Genomic DNA, 15622 nt, shown 5'->3' on the forward strand with positions numbered 1-15622 from the left:
AATGAATTAAGTTATTACTGGTTTCTGTGGACTAGGTTCAGTTTTACGAACCTAGTCCACTGGACTTAAACTGGATATATTGCATTTGTAATAAATTCCAAACTGAATGTGTACATTTGTTTTAACCACTACATTAAAGTAAAATGTAGATCACTTTTAAGTACATACTGTAAATCTTACACAAGATCAATTTATGAAGCTCTTACTCAGACCTACCTTACTGTAAATTTCACTTCAATTTAATTTAAAATGCCAGAGACAATTTCTAATATTTTTAAACTGACACACTGATTTCAAACCTCCCCATATGCAGTAAGAAAACAAAGTTTTCCATGTGTTTTTGAGGGGAAGTTGGCAATTCTCTTTTTTTTCCTTTCATTCACACAAGCTGCTAATGGAGCCTTCAGCTGGTCACAAACTATTTCAAACAAGAGCCTCTTTAATATTAGGATTAACATTTATTTAGCACTTGTGCAGTAATTGGGCTTGCGCTGCAGTGTTATGCTGCATTGTTGAAATAATACACATTTCCTGAACAAGCAATATGCATTCCACTTTACAAAGCCTGTCACGGTCGTTGGTGCTTCAATGTGCTCCTGAAGTTTCCAACGTAAACCGAACATTGTTGCACAGCGTTGTGACAAGACATGGAAACTAAACAAAATACATTTTTGTGTGACACCAGGTAGTTCAGTGGAAGAGTCAGTCCGCCGTACGCAGAGGCGACGGTCCCATATCTCTCTGCCCTTCTTCCTGTCGAGCTATTGATGAATAAATGCTACAAGGAACACAAACATTTTTCTCAAGAAACATTTTGCCGCCAACTTATCAGCAAATCATATATTGCGAGATTGAGGACTTAAAGTCAAACCAAAAGCCATGTTAGAGCATCTCTTATAAAAGCGTCCTGTGAGGCAGACTGTAATTCTATCTGCAGCTGGTAAACATATCAAAGTTGCAAAGCCACTTCCTGTAACCTGTCATTGCATACTGCAGCACGGCATTCCTGACTATATGGTTTGCAGTTGCTTTTTATTTTAAATATATTAACAAACACAGACATTTTACATATTTCAAAAGAGTTGTTTTCCTAGAACAATTTTGGGACAAATGTTCATTTGTAATGGGTAAAATAGAGAGTCGTAGTAAAACGAAATTGCAGTGTTTTGTGCACAATTAGGATTTTTGGGATGCAGTTAATTCACAATTTTACATACATCTTAAAATTTAGGGTAAAGTAAAGATCAAAACTGCTGAACATCAAAACCCTAGAAACCTGCTTTCTTCTTCCTCTGAGTCATTTCACCGTGATTATTTACTACTTTTTCCTCGACTTGATCATGAGAAAAAAAAAATGTTACAGCGATTATTTTTTTGTTTTAAAATCTGATTTTATCATTTCATTTGATATAATTTCCAATGCAGGATCTGCTAGTTTATGCAGCCAACATAATTTATTTTATGTTCTTATTTTGAGCCCAAACTGTAAATGAGTAGACTTTTTTCTTAGCGCTATAAAAACTCAAATTCATGTCAGTTTGGTAATCATAAGCTCCTTCGTTACCATTTGCTCCTCTCTGAACCGCTTCACACGCTGAATATCTGTAAATCCATGTACTCACTCTTAAACTATTTACTGAGCTAACTGAGAATTAGCATCGTGTTTGTCCTACACCCCATTGACCGAGAGGTTTTAATTCAAATCATAATGATATTTAGCTCTGAATAACAACAAATGTCATCTCAAGAAACTTTTACAAGACAAGGTCAAGTGTATATACAGTTATGTAGGTTTAAGTGAAATATAAATCCATCCAATGTATTCCAGAATAATCCAGTCACATTCAGATTCATCTACAGTCCAATCTGGCCTAAATCATTGAACAAAAGTTAAAATAAACAGTTTATTACTGCAGCTATTATCACTTTATACTCATAGCAACCACATCTGATGTCATGGTTGGGAATCACCCACAAAATTTAGAAGTTGGAAATCAATTTGTCGCTCAAGCGTGTTTTTCTGAATTTGAGAATTTATGGAATGTACCACAGAGTGCATTTCCAAACCAAATCAGGAAAAACAATATGGTGTAATTTTCAGTGTATTTGTTTTAGACTAAGTTAGCTGTTATTAGGAATGCAGGGTGTTAGCTGTCGATTTACATATGTTTTATGCATGTAACTAGTAAACAACATGCTCGCTTCTTCTTGACCAAGTTTAAAACCCAGTTCTACTCGTTTGCAGCAAAAAGCTATGGATGTGATCTAATGCAGCATTTTACTTGGTGTCCTATAACCCTCACAAATTATCTATTTTATAGTGTATATTTAACCTATGACATGAACCGTCTCAGTGGCCATCTACTTCTATTGGCCGATAAACTTCCTACATTAGTCTTAATACGTGTTAGTACCTCGAATCTTCAGCTAAATTTAATCATTAAAGTGAGCGCTTCATCTGTTTTCTTTGTGAAAATGGCCTGGATCATTCCTAAGGGTGTATGGAAATACCTCGAACCTTTAAGGAAGTTCTCAAGCAGAGCTCGGTCTATTTTGTCACATTTTCCAACAGCCGCCGGAAAGTTGTTGCTCAGGACACCGTAGACGTTTTCCTTGTCATCCCTTTTCCCAAAGAACAAGAAGAGGGCGTAGCAGTCCTTGCCGATGGAAGTGCAGAACTCCACCATGCGCTCGTACGTGTTCCCGTTCCTGGACTCCCACCTGGCCATCTGGATGGACTCGCTGACGGGTTTTCCGGTGGTTGCTCTTTCTTCAGCTTCCTCCCTTTCGGGCAGGTGAAGGACCTGCACTGCGATCTGTATTTTAGGGTTCTTGGTGGGTTTCTCCAGGATGGCCCAAACCCAGTCAGCTCCCAGGAGAATGCGCTGCTCTGGTGTCATGGCTGTGCAGTTGAAGGTGTCGGTGAAGTCGAGGCTAACGCTTTGAGTGATGTAGGTCATCAGAAAGACCTGTGGGAGAAGGGACACGTTCAATACCTGCATTCAACAAAAGTGCATTTCCTGAGATTTTGACCAAGCATCTAAGACGATCTGTGCTGCCACCTGAGTTAATGCCAGGGGACTCGGCTGTAACCTTCCCTCTGGATCTTTGAAGACAAGGTACTCCCGGGTTCTGGCTGATGCAAAAGAGATGCAGTCGCTGATGAGACGTGTGAAATCGATGGGGTTGATTGCAGATGGCGGTGTCAGCTTGGCAAAGACGCCTGTCCTTGGCGACATGCTGCTGTCCAAGGAAGGTTCTTGGGGCGAGAAGCGTTTCAAAAAGGAGAGGAAACTTGAGTTCTTCTTATTGTTAGAAATTGTGCTGCTCATCTTCTGGCCCATGTTAGAAGCTCAGATGAGGACAGAAGATCAGAGGCTGGTCTCTCTGATGCACTGAAAGAAGGAATTTGTTTAAACAAGTAGTCAGCCCATATATGTTCCTATGAAAAACAGACTTATACACTGAACACCAAATATTTGCTATAACTTGATCTGCCAGTGAAATATCTTTACTCACCAGGATGGGTAATGAATTTCCTCCAGTATGAATTGCTGTGTCTGTTTTTGACTCCTGTCTGCTGCCCTGCTGAGATAGACAACGTCTATATGTGCGTCAGCCTGTGTGGTGTTTAATGTAGAGCTCAGGCGAAAGCTGGGTGCTCAACTTTCAGATGAATATGGACGATTCACGGGGAGGAAGAGTTAAAACTAGCAGCATGGGTGTGGCGTTTGCAGCTTGGTAAGTCAACAAGAGGTTCTTGTTACGAGTTAACGGCCGTCGGCCTTTTGAAGATTCTGATCGGCAAACAAAATGCTTAGTTAGCTGTCCCATTTAAAGGAAACACAACCAAAGACGTTTAGGTCGGAACACCAGTTTTCCTCAGATGAGCTGAGACTCTCCCGTTTCTAAGCACATAAGAATTCTTATTCGCTTGAGGCTGTCTATAACTTTTTTGTCATTCTTGGCTTTATTTCTTAGTACTTTACCCTCAATAAGATCTTAATTGCTAAAAGGAGACCTGCAACAACAGTTCTGTAACATTCACATGGACTCATGCCATCTCGACTCCTTTGGTTTACAGCTTTTCACTGGATCTTTGAGCTTCAGGTTGACTGAGTTTATGTGGCCGTAATTGAGCTCAAATCGTTGCCCCTCCACTGCTGCGGCCTGATTTTTATGAGGTGATATGCCGTCTGCAGCTATTGCCTTATCCGTGGTTCTGGCCTTACCTTCAATTCCTGTTTGTCTTTTCACAGCAGCACAAAGGCAGAAGAGTTTGCACAGATCCACAAGTCATAGACAACAGAACGGTAAAATAGTTTCTAGTTTAATGACTCAAGATCATCTACAACCAAAATATGGAGTAAACATCTTGGAACCGTGTGCCCATCCTGGTTTGTATCAATGGTTTAGGCTGATGGTGTTGGTGCAGTGGTGTGAGGATCATTTTTTGCACACTTAAAGGCCCTTTGCGCCATTTACACATCGTTTAAACACAAGTACTGTCTTCCCCTGTCACCAGATTTAATCCAACAGACCTCCTTATGGATGTGGTTAATTAAAGCACTTATGAAGGGAGCGCCACTCTGTTGTAGCAAGTTGCATCTACCTGTAACCAGTGAATACGGAGCAACGCCTTAAGAAAAACTTCTCATTTGCAGATGGTGCTAAAATGTTCAGAAAAGTATGTTTGTGGTCATTAGAACAAAGCAAGACATATAGTCGAATTTCAACAAATTGATGTTTATTTTGGGTAGTTTTAGGCATTGAGTCTTAATTGAAATCTGCTTTTTGTCTTCTATCTCGATTTCATCAGATTACTCTCCGACTGTCCTGTATTTCCTCTAATGAACCAACAAAAAATGTACACATCACAGTGGTCAGTGCAAATAACATTAACAATAAGAATATATACATTAACGACGGCTGCATTGCATAGTTAAAATCGGAACGTAGTGAAAAGTCTTTTAAATGCTTTCAAGAAGCCATCGCTCTTCACTGTCAGCTTGTGTTTGCAGTTTGTCTGTGTCCACAGAAGGGCTGCAGGTGTTACATGAGGTAGCAGTGGTTACAGGAAGCGAGTGGGACTGGCTCCACGCCGCAGTGTTAGGCCCGCCGGGCTGAGCCGGCCACAGGTCTAGGAAAGCCGACGACGCAGTCGTCCCTCACACCAGCGCCGTTTGTGACCACCTCAGGTCCTTCCGCGGCTCGTCCCGGCTCAGCAGGTACTGCAGGCAAAGCATCATGGGTGTGGGAACGTGTCAGAGAGGTTGGGCTTGGCGCTTGCACCGCGAACTGAGTTGGGATCAGTTTGTGGTTAGAAACGTGGACTGATCAGATGAGAAGGCTGGGTCTCTTTTTTTTTTCCTTCAATGGTAATTCATTTATTTGACAAAACATTTGTAAAGAGAAAGATTTGAAGGAGGAAACCTGATGTATGAAAATTAAACTTGGAGTTTAATATATGAATATTTACTATACTGTTCAAAAGTCTTGAAGTTTGTCTTTTTTTTTTTCTTTTCTTGTAAGCCGAGACTTTCTTGTAATATTTTGTAATCTTGCTCAATACTTCTCCAGGCTGTTTGAAAGCATTTCAGAGTTTGCCTTTGAACTTTCTCGCTTATTTTTATTTCACTATTTTCTAAGCAATAAACACTGGATTGAGGAGCTAATGATATTTTGACAAATAATGCGACATAGTATTATTTGTTGCCTTATTATTTTTGATCTCTTTTTGTTACCAGTATTGTGGTGGTCAGAATTTGTTCTTGTTGCTTTAGTTGAATCTTAAAATATAAATAAACAAATAAATGAAACTCAGAGACAATACTTTACCAGAAATAACACAGGGTGTTTGGACTTATGGAGGTCATTTTCAAATGATTATTAGCTGAAAACTTGCAATTAGTAGTTCTGAAACTTTTAATAACAAATGCCATGAAAGGACTCAAAAAATATTTTTCAATTAAAATAAAATGATATTGCCTTTTTTGCAATCAGGTTCTAGCAAAGTTTCACTGAGACTGCAAAAGAAGCAACTACCATCTTTGGACAAGTTTGTGGTTCCTCACTGATCTGCATTTCTCTTTCCAGCCAACTGTCGTTTTTTTCTGGTTGCAAGTCAGAAAATCAGTGGAATTTGCTACTTGATGAGGTAAGTTAACAAGTTAAGTAGAATTAGAAAAACGACTAGCATTGTTTGCATTCAAATTGTAAAGCTGTCTCAATGTTCACTTGTCTTGACGTTTGTGTTGGCGTCTAAAAAAACTTTTATTTGGGTTTTGGTATTAACAAAGGAAGCACATTTTGACTGTTTTCAAACTGGGTCGAACAAAACTGTTCTCCTGCCATCACCGTCACATTAAGCATTTTGCATATCATGGTGAGCTAATATTCGTCAGTACAAACCGAGTGTCTGCATAGAGCAGCATGAGATTAAGTAATATTATTAGATTAATGTTGCAACATTTGCACTGTATTTACAGAACCTTTATAGAAGTTTGTATATGTTCAGTCCAAAAACAAAACCTTTCAACATATAACCCTCGAGATATTGTGAAGGTGTCTAAAGAAAATCCCTGATTCTCCTTCCTCTGGAGACCACATTATCTATTCTGTTCTATTTTATGAATAGTTTCTTTCTGAAATGCACATCAGTCTACATGCTGTAAAAAGTGGCCAAAATCCGATGAAAAACTGGAGAATTGTTGATCAAGGTCACTAAAGACAGCGAGAAAGTCTGATAAATTTGAACTGATCCCAAATCAGTCACACAAACAAAATTACTTTAGCAATGACCTGAATTTTTTTATTTTTTTTTTTAACCAAAATTTGAAATGAGCGTTTTTGTTGTTGTGGTGATTGCTCAAATGTTCAAGATGTCAAGGCTTCATTAAGGCATGATTCATTTTTTAGATCCAAACAGAACCAAAGCAAAAGAATCACAGTTGACTGTTGGCAGCTAACCAAAAGTACCACATCGTTCTCAAGACTTGTAGAAATAGTGCCACAGTCTGATTTTCAGACAGATGTCCGGTGTTTAATTGTCATCCTGCGGATCACTTTTTTCAAACAGTCCGCAGAAGTTTCCATCTGAAAGATTTGAGCTTCTGTGACTGCAGACAAGAAGCGGCGAGCTGTCGGGTCTTACTGTGAGGTTGTTGATGCTTTCAGACAAAGCTTCTATTTGTAAAATGGTGTTCTCTGCTTTCACCATCTGCAACACACACACGCACGCACACACACACAGACACACCTGTAACAAGTCACTGTTGTAGACATGCATGCATGGCTTCCAATAAAAATACTTAATTGTAATACATGAATGCAGTTCCAGACAAAAGTCTATGTTCTTTCATCATTGTCATATAAACCACATTCGTTTAGAATTTAACTACACAGTTAAACTCCTGTTTGCTCTGTGTGCCGATGATACAAACATATAGAGTGGTTTTTTTAATAAAACAGATTTGTTGCCTTTGATGCAGATTTTCTCAAATTCCCACAGCAGAGTCAAGTAACTCATATCGCCTCAAGCCTGCACATTAATGCCCACCAATATTTGGATTAAAAATCCATTAGAGTTGCACCTCAACCGCATGCTTTTTGTAACCATTGAAAACTTTTATGTCTGGATACTTGAATGCATTTTCTGGTAGAATAGTTGTTTATTTGCATCACATGGTTTCATGAGTCCAAAGTTTAGCAGGCTGGCTGATTAAAGGTTCATTTAAATAATTTATGTCCTCCTCTGCTTTTCCACCCACTTTGTACAAAACCTGATACTACCACCATGCAGTTATACCGTTGTAATATTGTAAAAACCTTGCACAGATAGCCCAAAATTGCTCCTTGCTGAAGTGGTTAAATGCTCAGTCTTCACTCCCTTTGACCATAAAATGTTTTCTCCATAAACATTTTGTATAACCAAATGGTCAGCTGCAAATCTTTTGAGCTCAAAAGCATAGAGTTTAGTTCATTTATTTATTTATTTTTTAGGTTGGCACATTTCCACTCGCTGTGTATTTTGTCACCGGCACACCAAAGTCACTGGTCATTGGCAAAGTCTCAACCAGTTCATCTCAGTCTTTGTGGTTCTTGAGAATCCTGACCAATTTCCTTTTTGTTCCGTTCCAGTGATTCTTTGGATCAGAGGACTTAGTATTTTGGCTCAGTTGAGTTTTCCCACATGGATCAGAAATTTCTGTCAAACCCAATTTTGTCATTAAAGTCCTGGAAATCCAAAAGCTTTTTAATGATTATGAACAATACGTAAAAGCCAAATCTACGCTTGGATGCGAATCAATTTCAATGAGCGCTGTCATTTCTAAAAGAAACCTCGCTGACGACGGCAGAAAATGTGCCTTTGATGTACATGTATATATTTGAGCCGGTATGCTCGGTTTTGACTTTTGAATTGGATCAAATCAAATTCAGTCGTGTGCATGTCACCAGGTCGTCAGTCACATGTGGAACGAATTGTTCAGTAGAACCTTAGAAACCCCAAAAATGAATGGCGTTCATGTCGATGGGTGCGTGTGAGCTTTTGGCTGAAACTGCATGTGCAATCTAAAATGGAGGTAAATTCCTAGTTTGCTGTCGAGAATCAGGATTTTTGTACCTGCAGCCAGATTCTGAGCCATGCTCATGCACTTCCATGTCACCTTTAGCAGGCGTGCCATGGTGTTCAGGGTTCTGACTGGTTAGTGGAGGCTGAAGCCACGACGGCCACTGCGACGATGAGGATGATAAAGATGAAAGCGGGTTAGTAGTTGATGCAGATTACCGAAGCATGCCGCCACAGTAAATTGGTCTTTTTCTTCATTTGATGGTGAAAATGTATAATGCGGCGTAATTCATGAAGAAATGCAACGCGTACTATAAAAATGAGATAGCAATGTGGGAAGAAGAAACAAATTTTACACACAGGATTTATTTTACTTAAATGATTTTTTTATATATAAATCTTGACATTTACAATTTTATCTTAGCAAAATGTCTTTGCTATAAAAATATTACACTCAGTTATGAAAATAACAGTATAAAAATCAACAATCAAGGTATCAAACAAAATATGCTGTAGTATCATTAGTCATGTAGTGATATAAATATTAAATAAAATCCCTCCACATACGTTATGCAAATATTGCACAAGTTCCTCTCAGACTGATCGATGAAAAATCATGCAGAGGCCGACTTCTATTAAAAAACATCTACTGGTGGCGTATGACAGCCTCTAAGTGTTCATTGAGGCTGTTCATATGTGTTGCATGAATTATTGGAGTTGATGCAACAGGAGTCCAGAGAAAGGCCTTGCTCTCTCGCGATGGGATGGATTAGGTTATTAGGCAAATGTCTGAGGTTGAGTTAGTGAGACATATTGTGAATCAGATGTTTATCAGAGCGTTTCCAGGTTTCTGGAAGCGTGAGGCACAGGTTCGGGATGATGGATGGAGTCTAAGGGAGCAGGGAGAGGTCGGGCTGCAGTCAAAGGAAGCAAAGCAGCAGCTATCATTGGATGATGGACAGCTGGAGAACGTCCATGGCGTTATCACTGGGGTTATTATGGTAACGAGTCAGCTTTGCTCTCCTTGTGCCCCACCTGGTCCCGGGTGGGTTCTCGGTCCAGAATGGGACTCAGACCTCTAAAGCCGGCGTATGGACACATCTGCACCCCGTTGGCCACAGACTGTCCGGACTCGGGCGACGAAGTCTCTATGGGACAGACGTAGTCTGTGGACTCGTCCTGCCGTCTCCTCCTCAGGTTTGTCAAGTGAGATAAGCCCAACTTCTTTGGCTGCAGAAAGGAGAGAAACGTTTAGCCTTCAAGTTCAATTTCACAACAAAAAACTTTAGAAAAATCAAACCTTTAATTTGAGTGTTTATTCAGAGGACAACATTTATTGTGAAAGAAGTTTCTAGCAAAGCACTGGTCCGACAATTAAAGGTACATCTGCTTGCTACAACTTTTACTTTTAGGACAGTTCTGTGTCTTCTACGAGATTCCAGAAAATAAAAATAATCCTAGATCGTCCAGAGTTTTAAGTTTAACTATCCACTCCAACAGGATTTGAAACAGTGGTCCATTAGAGACGCAGGGCTCATGGATTCAGTCAAGTTAATTTCTACACACATATGTTACAGATTTAACTTTTTAAATTCCTGAGAACAGATTTAGGCTAATTTATTTCTTTGCCAAGGAGATCATTCATATTTATACCTTCATGAAGTAAGAAGTTGAGGATTCCTCATTTATTTAAAAAAGTTTGATAAAAAAATATATGTTATTTTATTTGCCAGTAATTTGTGAACCTTTTGATCAGGCAGGAATAAAAATACAATATGAAAATCCAACCAAAATGATTTATTTCAGTGTTAAATTACAGGTGTTATAAATGGAATAAAATCTAAATTCACTTTAAAGCTTTTTTTTTGTTCTTGTGAAGAAAAAACGCTTTAAAGCTTTTTTAAAGCTTAAAAAAAAGAAGCAGGAAATGTAATTCAGCAACATCTGTAAAGGTTTCATCTGAGCTACTGCAGACAGAAACCATGCAGCATAAAATGCAACTACTTGGACTAGGGGAGAAATTCTCCCTTTGACAAATCTATTTTAGGGTGATTTCAGCTCTGTGGTTCATTTAACATACAGGCTTCTATTTAATATGGCTTTAGCATGACGCTTTAAAAATGCCCAACTGTTTAAGACCTTAAATAGTTCAACTGCAAGTTTTCTACTAGATTATTACTGCATTTTTAGTGAAATATTGAAGGACTTGGAGCTGAGGCTGCAGCATCCTAGAGCTTTAAGAAAAAGCAGAGGATCCTGCATTCATGCCACACTCGCAGGATTAAACTGAGAGAAGCTCAGAGATTAAACTGAGCTGACATACCGACGTCTCACCGCAGATTAAGGTGTTTTTCTTCATGCACAAAAACGGAGACGGGTTACCTGTGTGTGTTTTCTTGTATATGGGTTTTTGGATTTTCAAAACGAGCATTTTCTCATTTTCTTACCTTGACTTTAGCTGTGATGCTGAGTGGGGAATATCCTGCTGCTTCAGTGTACTCCCTCTTCTCCTGCTGAGCCTGTACTCCCACCAGGTTGTTGAAATTGGTGTTTAAGTGGCGCCTCAGCAGTGTTTTTTGAGGAGAGATGTTCAGCAGCATGGCCATTGTGTCGGAGGTAAACCGAGGCTCCAACATCTATTGGAGGATAAAAAAAAAAATAAGTAAGCTGCTTCCTTTCTTTATTTTCTGTTTGATCTCCAGTCACGACAGACGCTCACTATCAGCCCTCCGTGCACGCCGCTGCCCCTCAGGTTGGGAGCGTACTCTGCCAGGTCCACAGATCTCAGCCACTCCATGACCCGGTGGTTGGACCACTGGACCACTTCGCTGGGGCTGAACTCATTCTGAGAGGCAGAGGAACAAGAATGAAAGTTTGTCAGGTTTTTTTTCTTTGATGTCATAATAAATCGCATGAATTAAATCCTGATTTGAGTGTCTGTTAACTATCACTTCAATAGCGGATGTCATGATATACTTATATATTCGTGGTGCCACCATGCTGATCCAATTCAAACACATATTGAACGTTGTGCTGTGGGTCTGCTGTACCAAAGCCAAATGATTATTAAGATAAACAAATCTCAATAGCGCATTGTAAAAGTTGCCTCTTATGTGTCTATGAGATTTGTTATGCAAGCCAAGTACTTGTGTGCAGCACATGTACTTTATTATTACACAGTATAGTTCGGAAAAAGCACAGAGACGTTTATCTAATCCCAAAAATATAAACATAGGGAAACAAATTAAGCTTTATAATCTTGAAAGACGTTTTGCGCACGTGGGAATCAAATACCTCATTTCCAGGTCTGCGTCTAAGGCAGTTTGGGTTAAATTTGTTGACATGAAGAACATGAATGGCACACTTGATGCTGAGATGATGCAGCTGGCTGGTAACTTTGAGAAACAACAGATCATTCTAAGATGGACAAGAAGAAAACAGAGCAGGTTGTTCATCCTGTGAAAGCAAATGAAATGTTCCTCGCGCTGCTGTACGTCGGTGAAACCCCAAATAGAAAACTCACCACAGTGAGGTACTGCAGCATCTGCCCGTCCACTCTCCCATCATTAAACTGATCTTTGTACTGAGGGAGGCCGATGTCATCAAGCCAACCTGGAACAAAGAAAGAACAAAGTGGATTTATGAAGGAAACTCTTCAGGAAACAACTTAACGCAACAAAGCATTTTGGAATGGATTACATACGAGTGACCCAAACATAATCGAGCTCTGCAGATTTTTCTGGCTGCTTGCTACAGATGCTCTTTAAGGACAGCTGGAGCTTCTTCCTGTGGAGTGGATTCTTCATCGCCAGCTCCTGCAGACAAAATGGAAAGAGTTAAATAAAAATAAAAAACCAAGTAGGCTTAGGAGCAAAGAGGAGTCGAGCTGATTTATGAGGCTCATGAAACAAACAGGCAGCTTTTGTAATTAAGAGCAATAAAATTCACATTGATCAAGATGCAACTAAAAAAGCTGGCTGAAAAGCAGAGATGGGCGTAATGAAATAACAAACAGAGGCAAAGATCAGACAAGACGAGCTGAAAATTACACGGATACGCCTGCAGACAGTTCAGATTGTTAGTGCCTCAGGTGACATTCACATGAATCGAGTAAGAATATTTGTGCGTGACTTACCTTCTCTAGGTTGTGTGGGGTTGCCGCCAGCAGAGTCTGACCACTGCTGACCCAGTTGTGAGCGAGAAGGCCATACTGACCAAGTCCGATGTCCTCCAGCCAGTCGCAAACCTGCTCTGTGCTCCACTTAGAAAATGGCAACTTGAGATCTCTGGTAGAACGACACAGCACAGTTCAAAAGGCGATAATGGTTTTTGTAATGCTTGCACACAATAGGAACAGTTGAAAGTTTCTCAATGTGCTTAGTAGTTCCAACACTTGATCATTCCACCATCCCCCTCTATTTATGGCCATTATTTCCCCAAGCATGCATCCATGAAGCAACCTGACGTTAACAGTTGCTTTCCACTCCACTCATGGTTGTGCCTGATGTAGATGCACCAGCCGCTTGCAAACAGAATCATTTATACATCTGTCACTCCTTTCCAATTGCTCTAAACGATGTCCAAATATTGTTTGTGGAGGCCCAAACTTTTTGACTGTGAATGCGCTTCAACCATTCATGAATGTGAAACTAAAGTTATCTTCAGACAAACGTTTTCACTTCATAGAAGTTAGATTCTATGCCACAGCTTAGTTCAGTGTGTGTTCAGTTTAGATTTTGGTAGACTTCATTAGAAAATAAACATGTTGTACCGTTGTTTCCCTGAACGGGTCAGCCTCGGCCCAGCTGTAGCTCGGAAGCCGCCCCTCTTGAAATCTCCCATCTCTGGATCGTGAACCTGAACTGGGCTGCCCGACTGACTGCGACGAATTCTGGACACAAATAGAAATGATACGTTTGTCCTGTTCTGTGCCCACTTTTTATGTGTTCTGCACAGCTTTGCTTCTTACCTTCCCCAGAATTTCTTAATGCCTCTGTGACTCTTCCTTTTCTCAGGAGAGACAGGTGACTGTTGTCCTGAGTCCACTCCAGAGGACAGGGGGGACTCTTCCAGTTTCCCTGCGTGGTCTGACAGGCATAAACAGCACATGGTCACAATCAATGCGGCGTTGCATTTTATTTTCCTTGATTTGTTATGGGCCAAAACCCGTATGCTTGGGTTGACAGACAAGAGCAACCTGTAACAAAATTCAAGCTTGAATTAAATACATAAACCCCCGAAACAAGCTGGAGATGGCGACCAGATGTGATTCCAGGGAATTGGTAACCAACAACAAAGATGGAAAGGATCACAATGAGATGCAAAATGACAATGCAAACAGAAGTCAGCAACCACCAACAAAACATGATGGGAAACAATACCTGGAAAATAATCATCGTTGAAGAATGGAACTTCAAAGATGAACGTAACAGCACAGATATGAAGACATGAACAGGAAGTTACAAAGTGCCAGAAATGATGCAACTGAATAAACTCAAAAACAAACAGCAAAAAACTGCTGCTTTAAAAAAAAACACAAAAAACAAACAAAAACAAAAAAACACGTTTTGTGCAGAAATAGTTTTCAGACTGTAAAAATAACTCTTTTCAAGCAGAACGCTTTGAGCACGTTTAGTTATTTCCCTGATGAGATGCAGTACCCACCAACATCATAGAGGTCATGTTTCCCTGGAGATCCTGAGACATTGATGGTTAGTGCAGCGAGAAAAAAGCAGGAAGAACAAAGCAGAGGCCAGCATTAGTCACACCTACATGATCTTCAAAATAAATGCTGCAATACATTCTCCTTTTTTACAGTCAAGGACATGCAGATTTGTTTTTTACATTTTTAAACTCCAGTTAAAGCTGTTGCCTCCAGTGGCAAAAGTATATGTTTCAGTTTCACTTTTATTTCTAGACTTACTTCTTCACATTAATATCTTGCTCTGAAATACAGAGCAGACTGTAACAGAAAAAGGAAGTCAGTTCATGTCAAATTTATTCACTTTGGTATGCTTTTTCAAGCTGATCTGCCCACATCCTTTAAGTCTGCACTCTTCGTCCTCTGTACCTTTGATTCGCCTCCTACTTTAAGCTCTGGCTACATAACAACATAAACAGAGTGGTGGCCATGAGCTTATACGGCGAACTTAAAGTTTTAGCAAATGCTGATGTCAGAGAAGGAGCCAGGGTTTATCGTCATCGGCCCTCTCGAGTCAGGAGGGAATCCTACTAATCCTGGCTTTAGAGCTGCTTGATCCTCGGTGAAAACCTTTTCCCGGTCTGACTATGTTCACTTCAGAGGCTTTACTGTGACAGGGAAAATCCTGTTTTCTCCTGGAGCTAAGTGCTGTTTTTGTTTCCCTGACTTCAGCGCGGGAACAACAGAGAGGACATACAGTACCTAAAGCTGGTGCGCTGGCACTCCTGCACCGAACTGTTGTCAGAACAGAAAGACCAATCCATTAGCAAGATGACAGGAGACGGGGGAAAAAAATGAAAAAGAGCACAAACATGAAGCAGCTGAAGCAGAGTATGTCAAAAAGAGTTATTGGGAGATTATAATTAGGTTTTCATATAAAACAGTTGCTTAAAATAACCCAGCAAACATCAGTTATGACCACTATGTGTGTCATTGAACCCCCTTTTCCTAACTATATCCTGCATTAGTTGGGCAACCAATAGGTTTTAGCTTTCCTGCAAACGGGAACAATTTCTTAAAATTGCACAAGCAAGACCTCTATAACTCATATGAGTTCCAGTTTATAACCTGAGTTGACCTGAGTTTGTGAAGTTGACAAGTGACCATTACAAAACAGAAGGACCGTTCCGCCTGGGAGCCCTTAGTCAACCCTTTTTGTCCACCGTCATAAAGTAACACTGTTTAACACAAACAAAAAAGTTCTCACTTGCAATATCCAGGATATTTATACCAAATAAACAATGTCACTTTGTCATGACACAAAAATAGCTGCAATAATACACAATTTTTCCTCCCTTCCTGTCAATGTATTGACAGTAGGGTTATGGTACTTTTAAAAAATTTGTATTAGT

At 39.9% G+C, this 15622-nt stretch overlaps 2 protein-coding genes across 15 annotated transcripts in view; both read right to left on the minus strand.

The window, feature by feature from the left end:
* Positions 1-438: 438 nt before the first annotated feature.
* rep15 (RAB15 effector protein) lies at positions 439-4584 on the minus strand. Its single transcript, XM_055032478.1, has 3 exons — positions 3520-4584; positions 3063-3395; positions 439-2969 (listed from the first exon to the last, which is right to left on the minus strand). The coding sequence occupies exons 2-3, from the start codon at positions 3342-3344 to the stop codon at positions 2424-2426; spliced, it is 828 nt and encodes a 275-aa protein (XP_054888453.1). The 5' UTR covers positions 3345-3395; positions 3520-4584; the 3' UTR covers positions 439-2423.
* Positions 4585-4738: 154 nt separating this feature from the next.
* Positions 4739-15622, minus strand: part of ppfibp2b (PPFIA binding protein 2b) — a 58497-nt gene continuing 47613 nt past the window's right edge. For 4 of the 14 annotated variants that reach the window (XM_055032382.1, XM_055032365.1, XM_055032349.1 and 1 more), the window contains 13 exons: positions 14973-15005; positions 14234-14266; positions 13539-13656; positions 13341-13460; positions 12705-12855; positions 12273-12384; positions 12093-12181; positions 11864-11986; positions 11289-11414; positions 11017-11205; positions 9605-9799; positions 7154-7219; positions 4742-5231 (listed from right to left, as the gene is read on the minus strand). In XM_055032382.1, coding sequence (XP_054888357.1) covers positions 5169-5231; positions 7154-7219; positions 9605-9799; positions 11017-11205; positions 11289-11414; positions 11864-11986; positions 12093-12181; positions 12273-12384; positions 12705-12855; positions 13341-13460; positions 13539-13656; positions 14234-14266; positions 14973-15005 — 1418 coding nt within the window. In that variant the 3' untranslated portion in view covers positions 4742-5168. Of the gene's footprint in view, positions 5232-7153; positions 7220-9604; positions 9800-11016; positions 11206-11288; positions 11415-11863; positions 11987-12092; positions 12182-12272; positions 12385-12704; positions 12856-13340; positions 13461-13538; positions 13657-14233; positions 14267-14972; positions 15006-15622 lie in introns of all 14 variants that reach the window. The other 10 variants (XM_055032316.1, XM_055032332.1, XM_055032374.1 and 7 more) reach the window with 8 other exon arrangements.

This window comes from Poeciliopsis prolifica, unplaced genomic scaffold (genome assembly GCF_027474105.1).
Source record: "Poeciliopsis prolifica strain line A6 unplaced genomic scaffold, Auburn_PproV2 SCAFFOLD001, whole genome shotgun sequence".
Classification (NCBI taxonomy): domain Eukaryota; kingdom Metazoa; phylum Chordata; class Actinopteri; order Cyprinodontiformes; family Poeciliidae; genus Poeciliopsis; species Poeciliopsis prolifica.

Excerpts from the sequence above, each read along its gene's own strand:
- rep15 (XM_055032478.1), bottom strand. The coding sequence starts at position 3,344 with ATGGGCCAGAAGATGAGCAGCACAATTTCTAACAATAAGAAGAACTCA. Across the intron at positions 2,970-3,062 it reads GTCCCCTGGCATTAACTCAG|GTCTTTCTGATGACCTACAT; the intron begins GTGGCAGCACAG and ends CTTCTCCCACAG.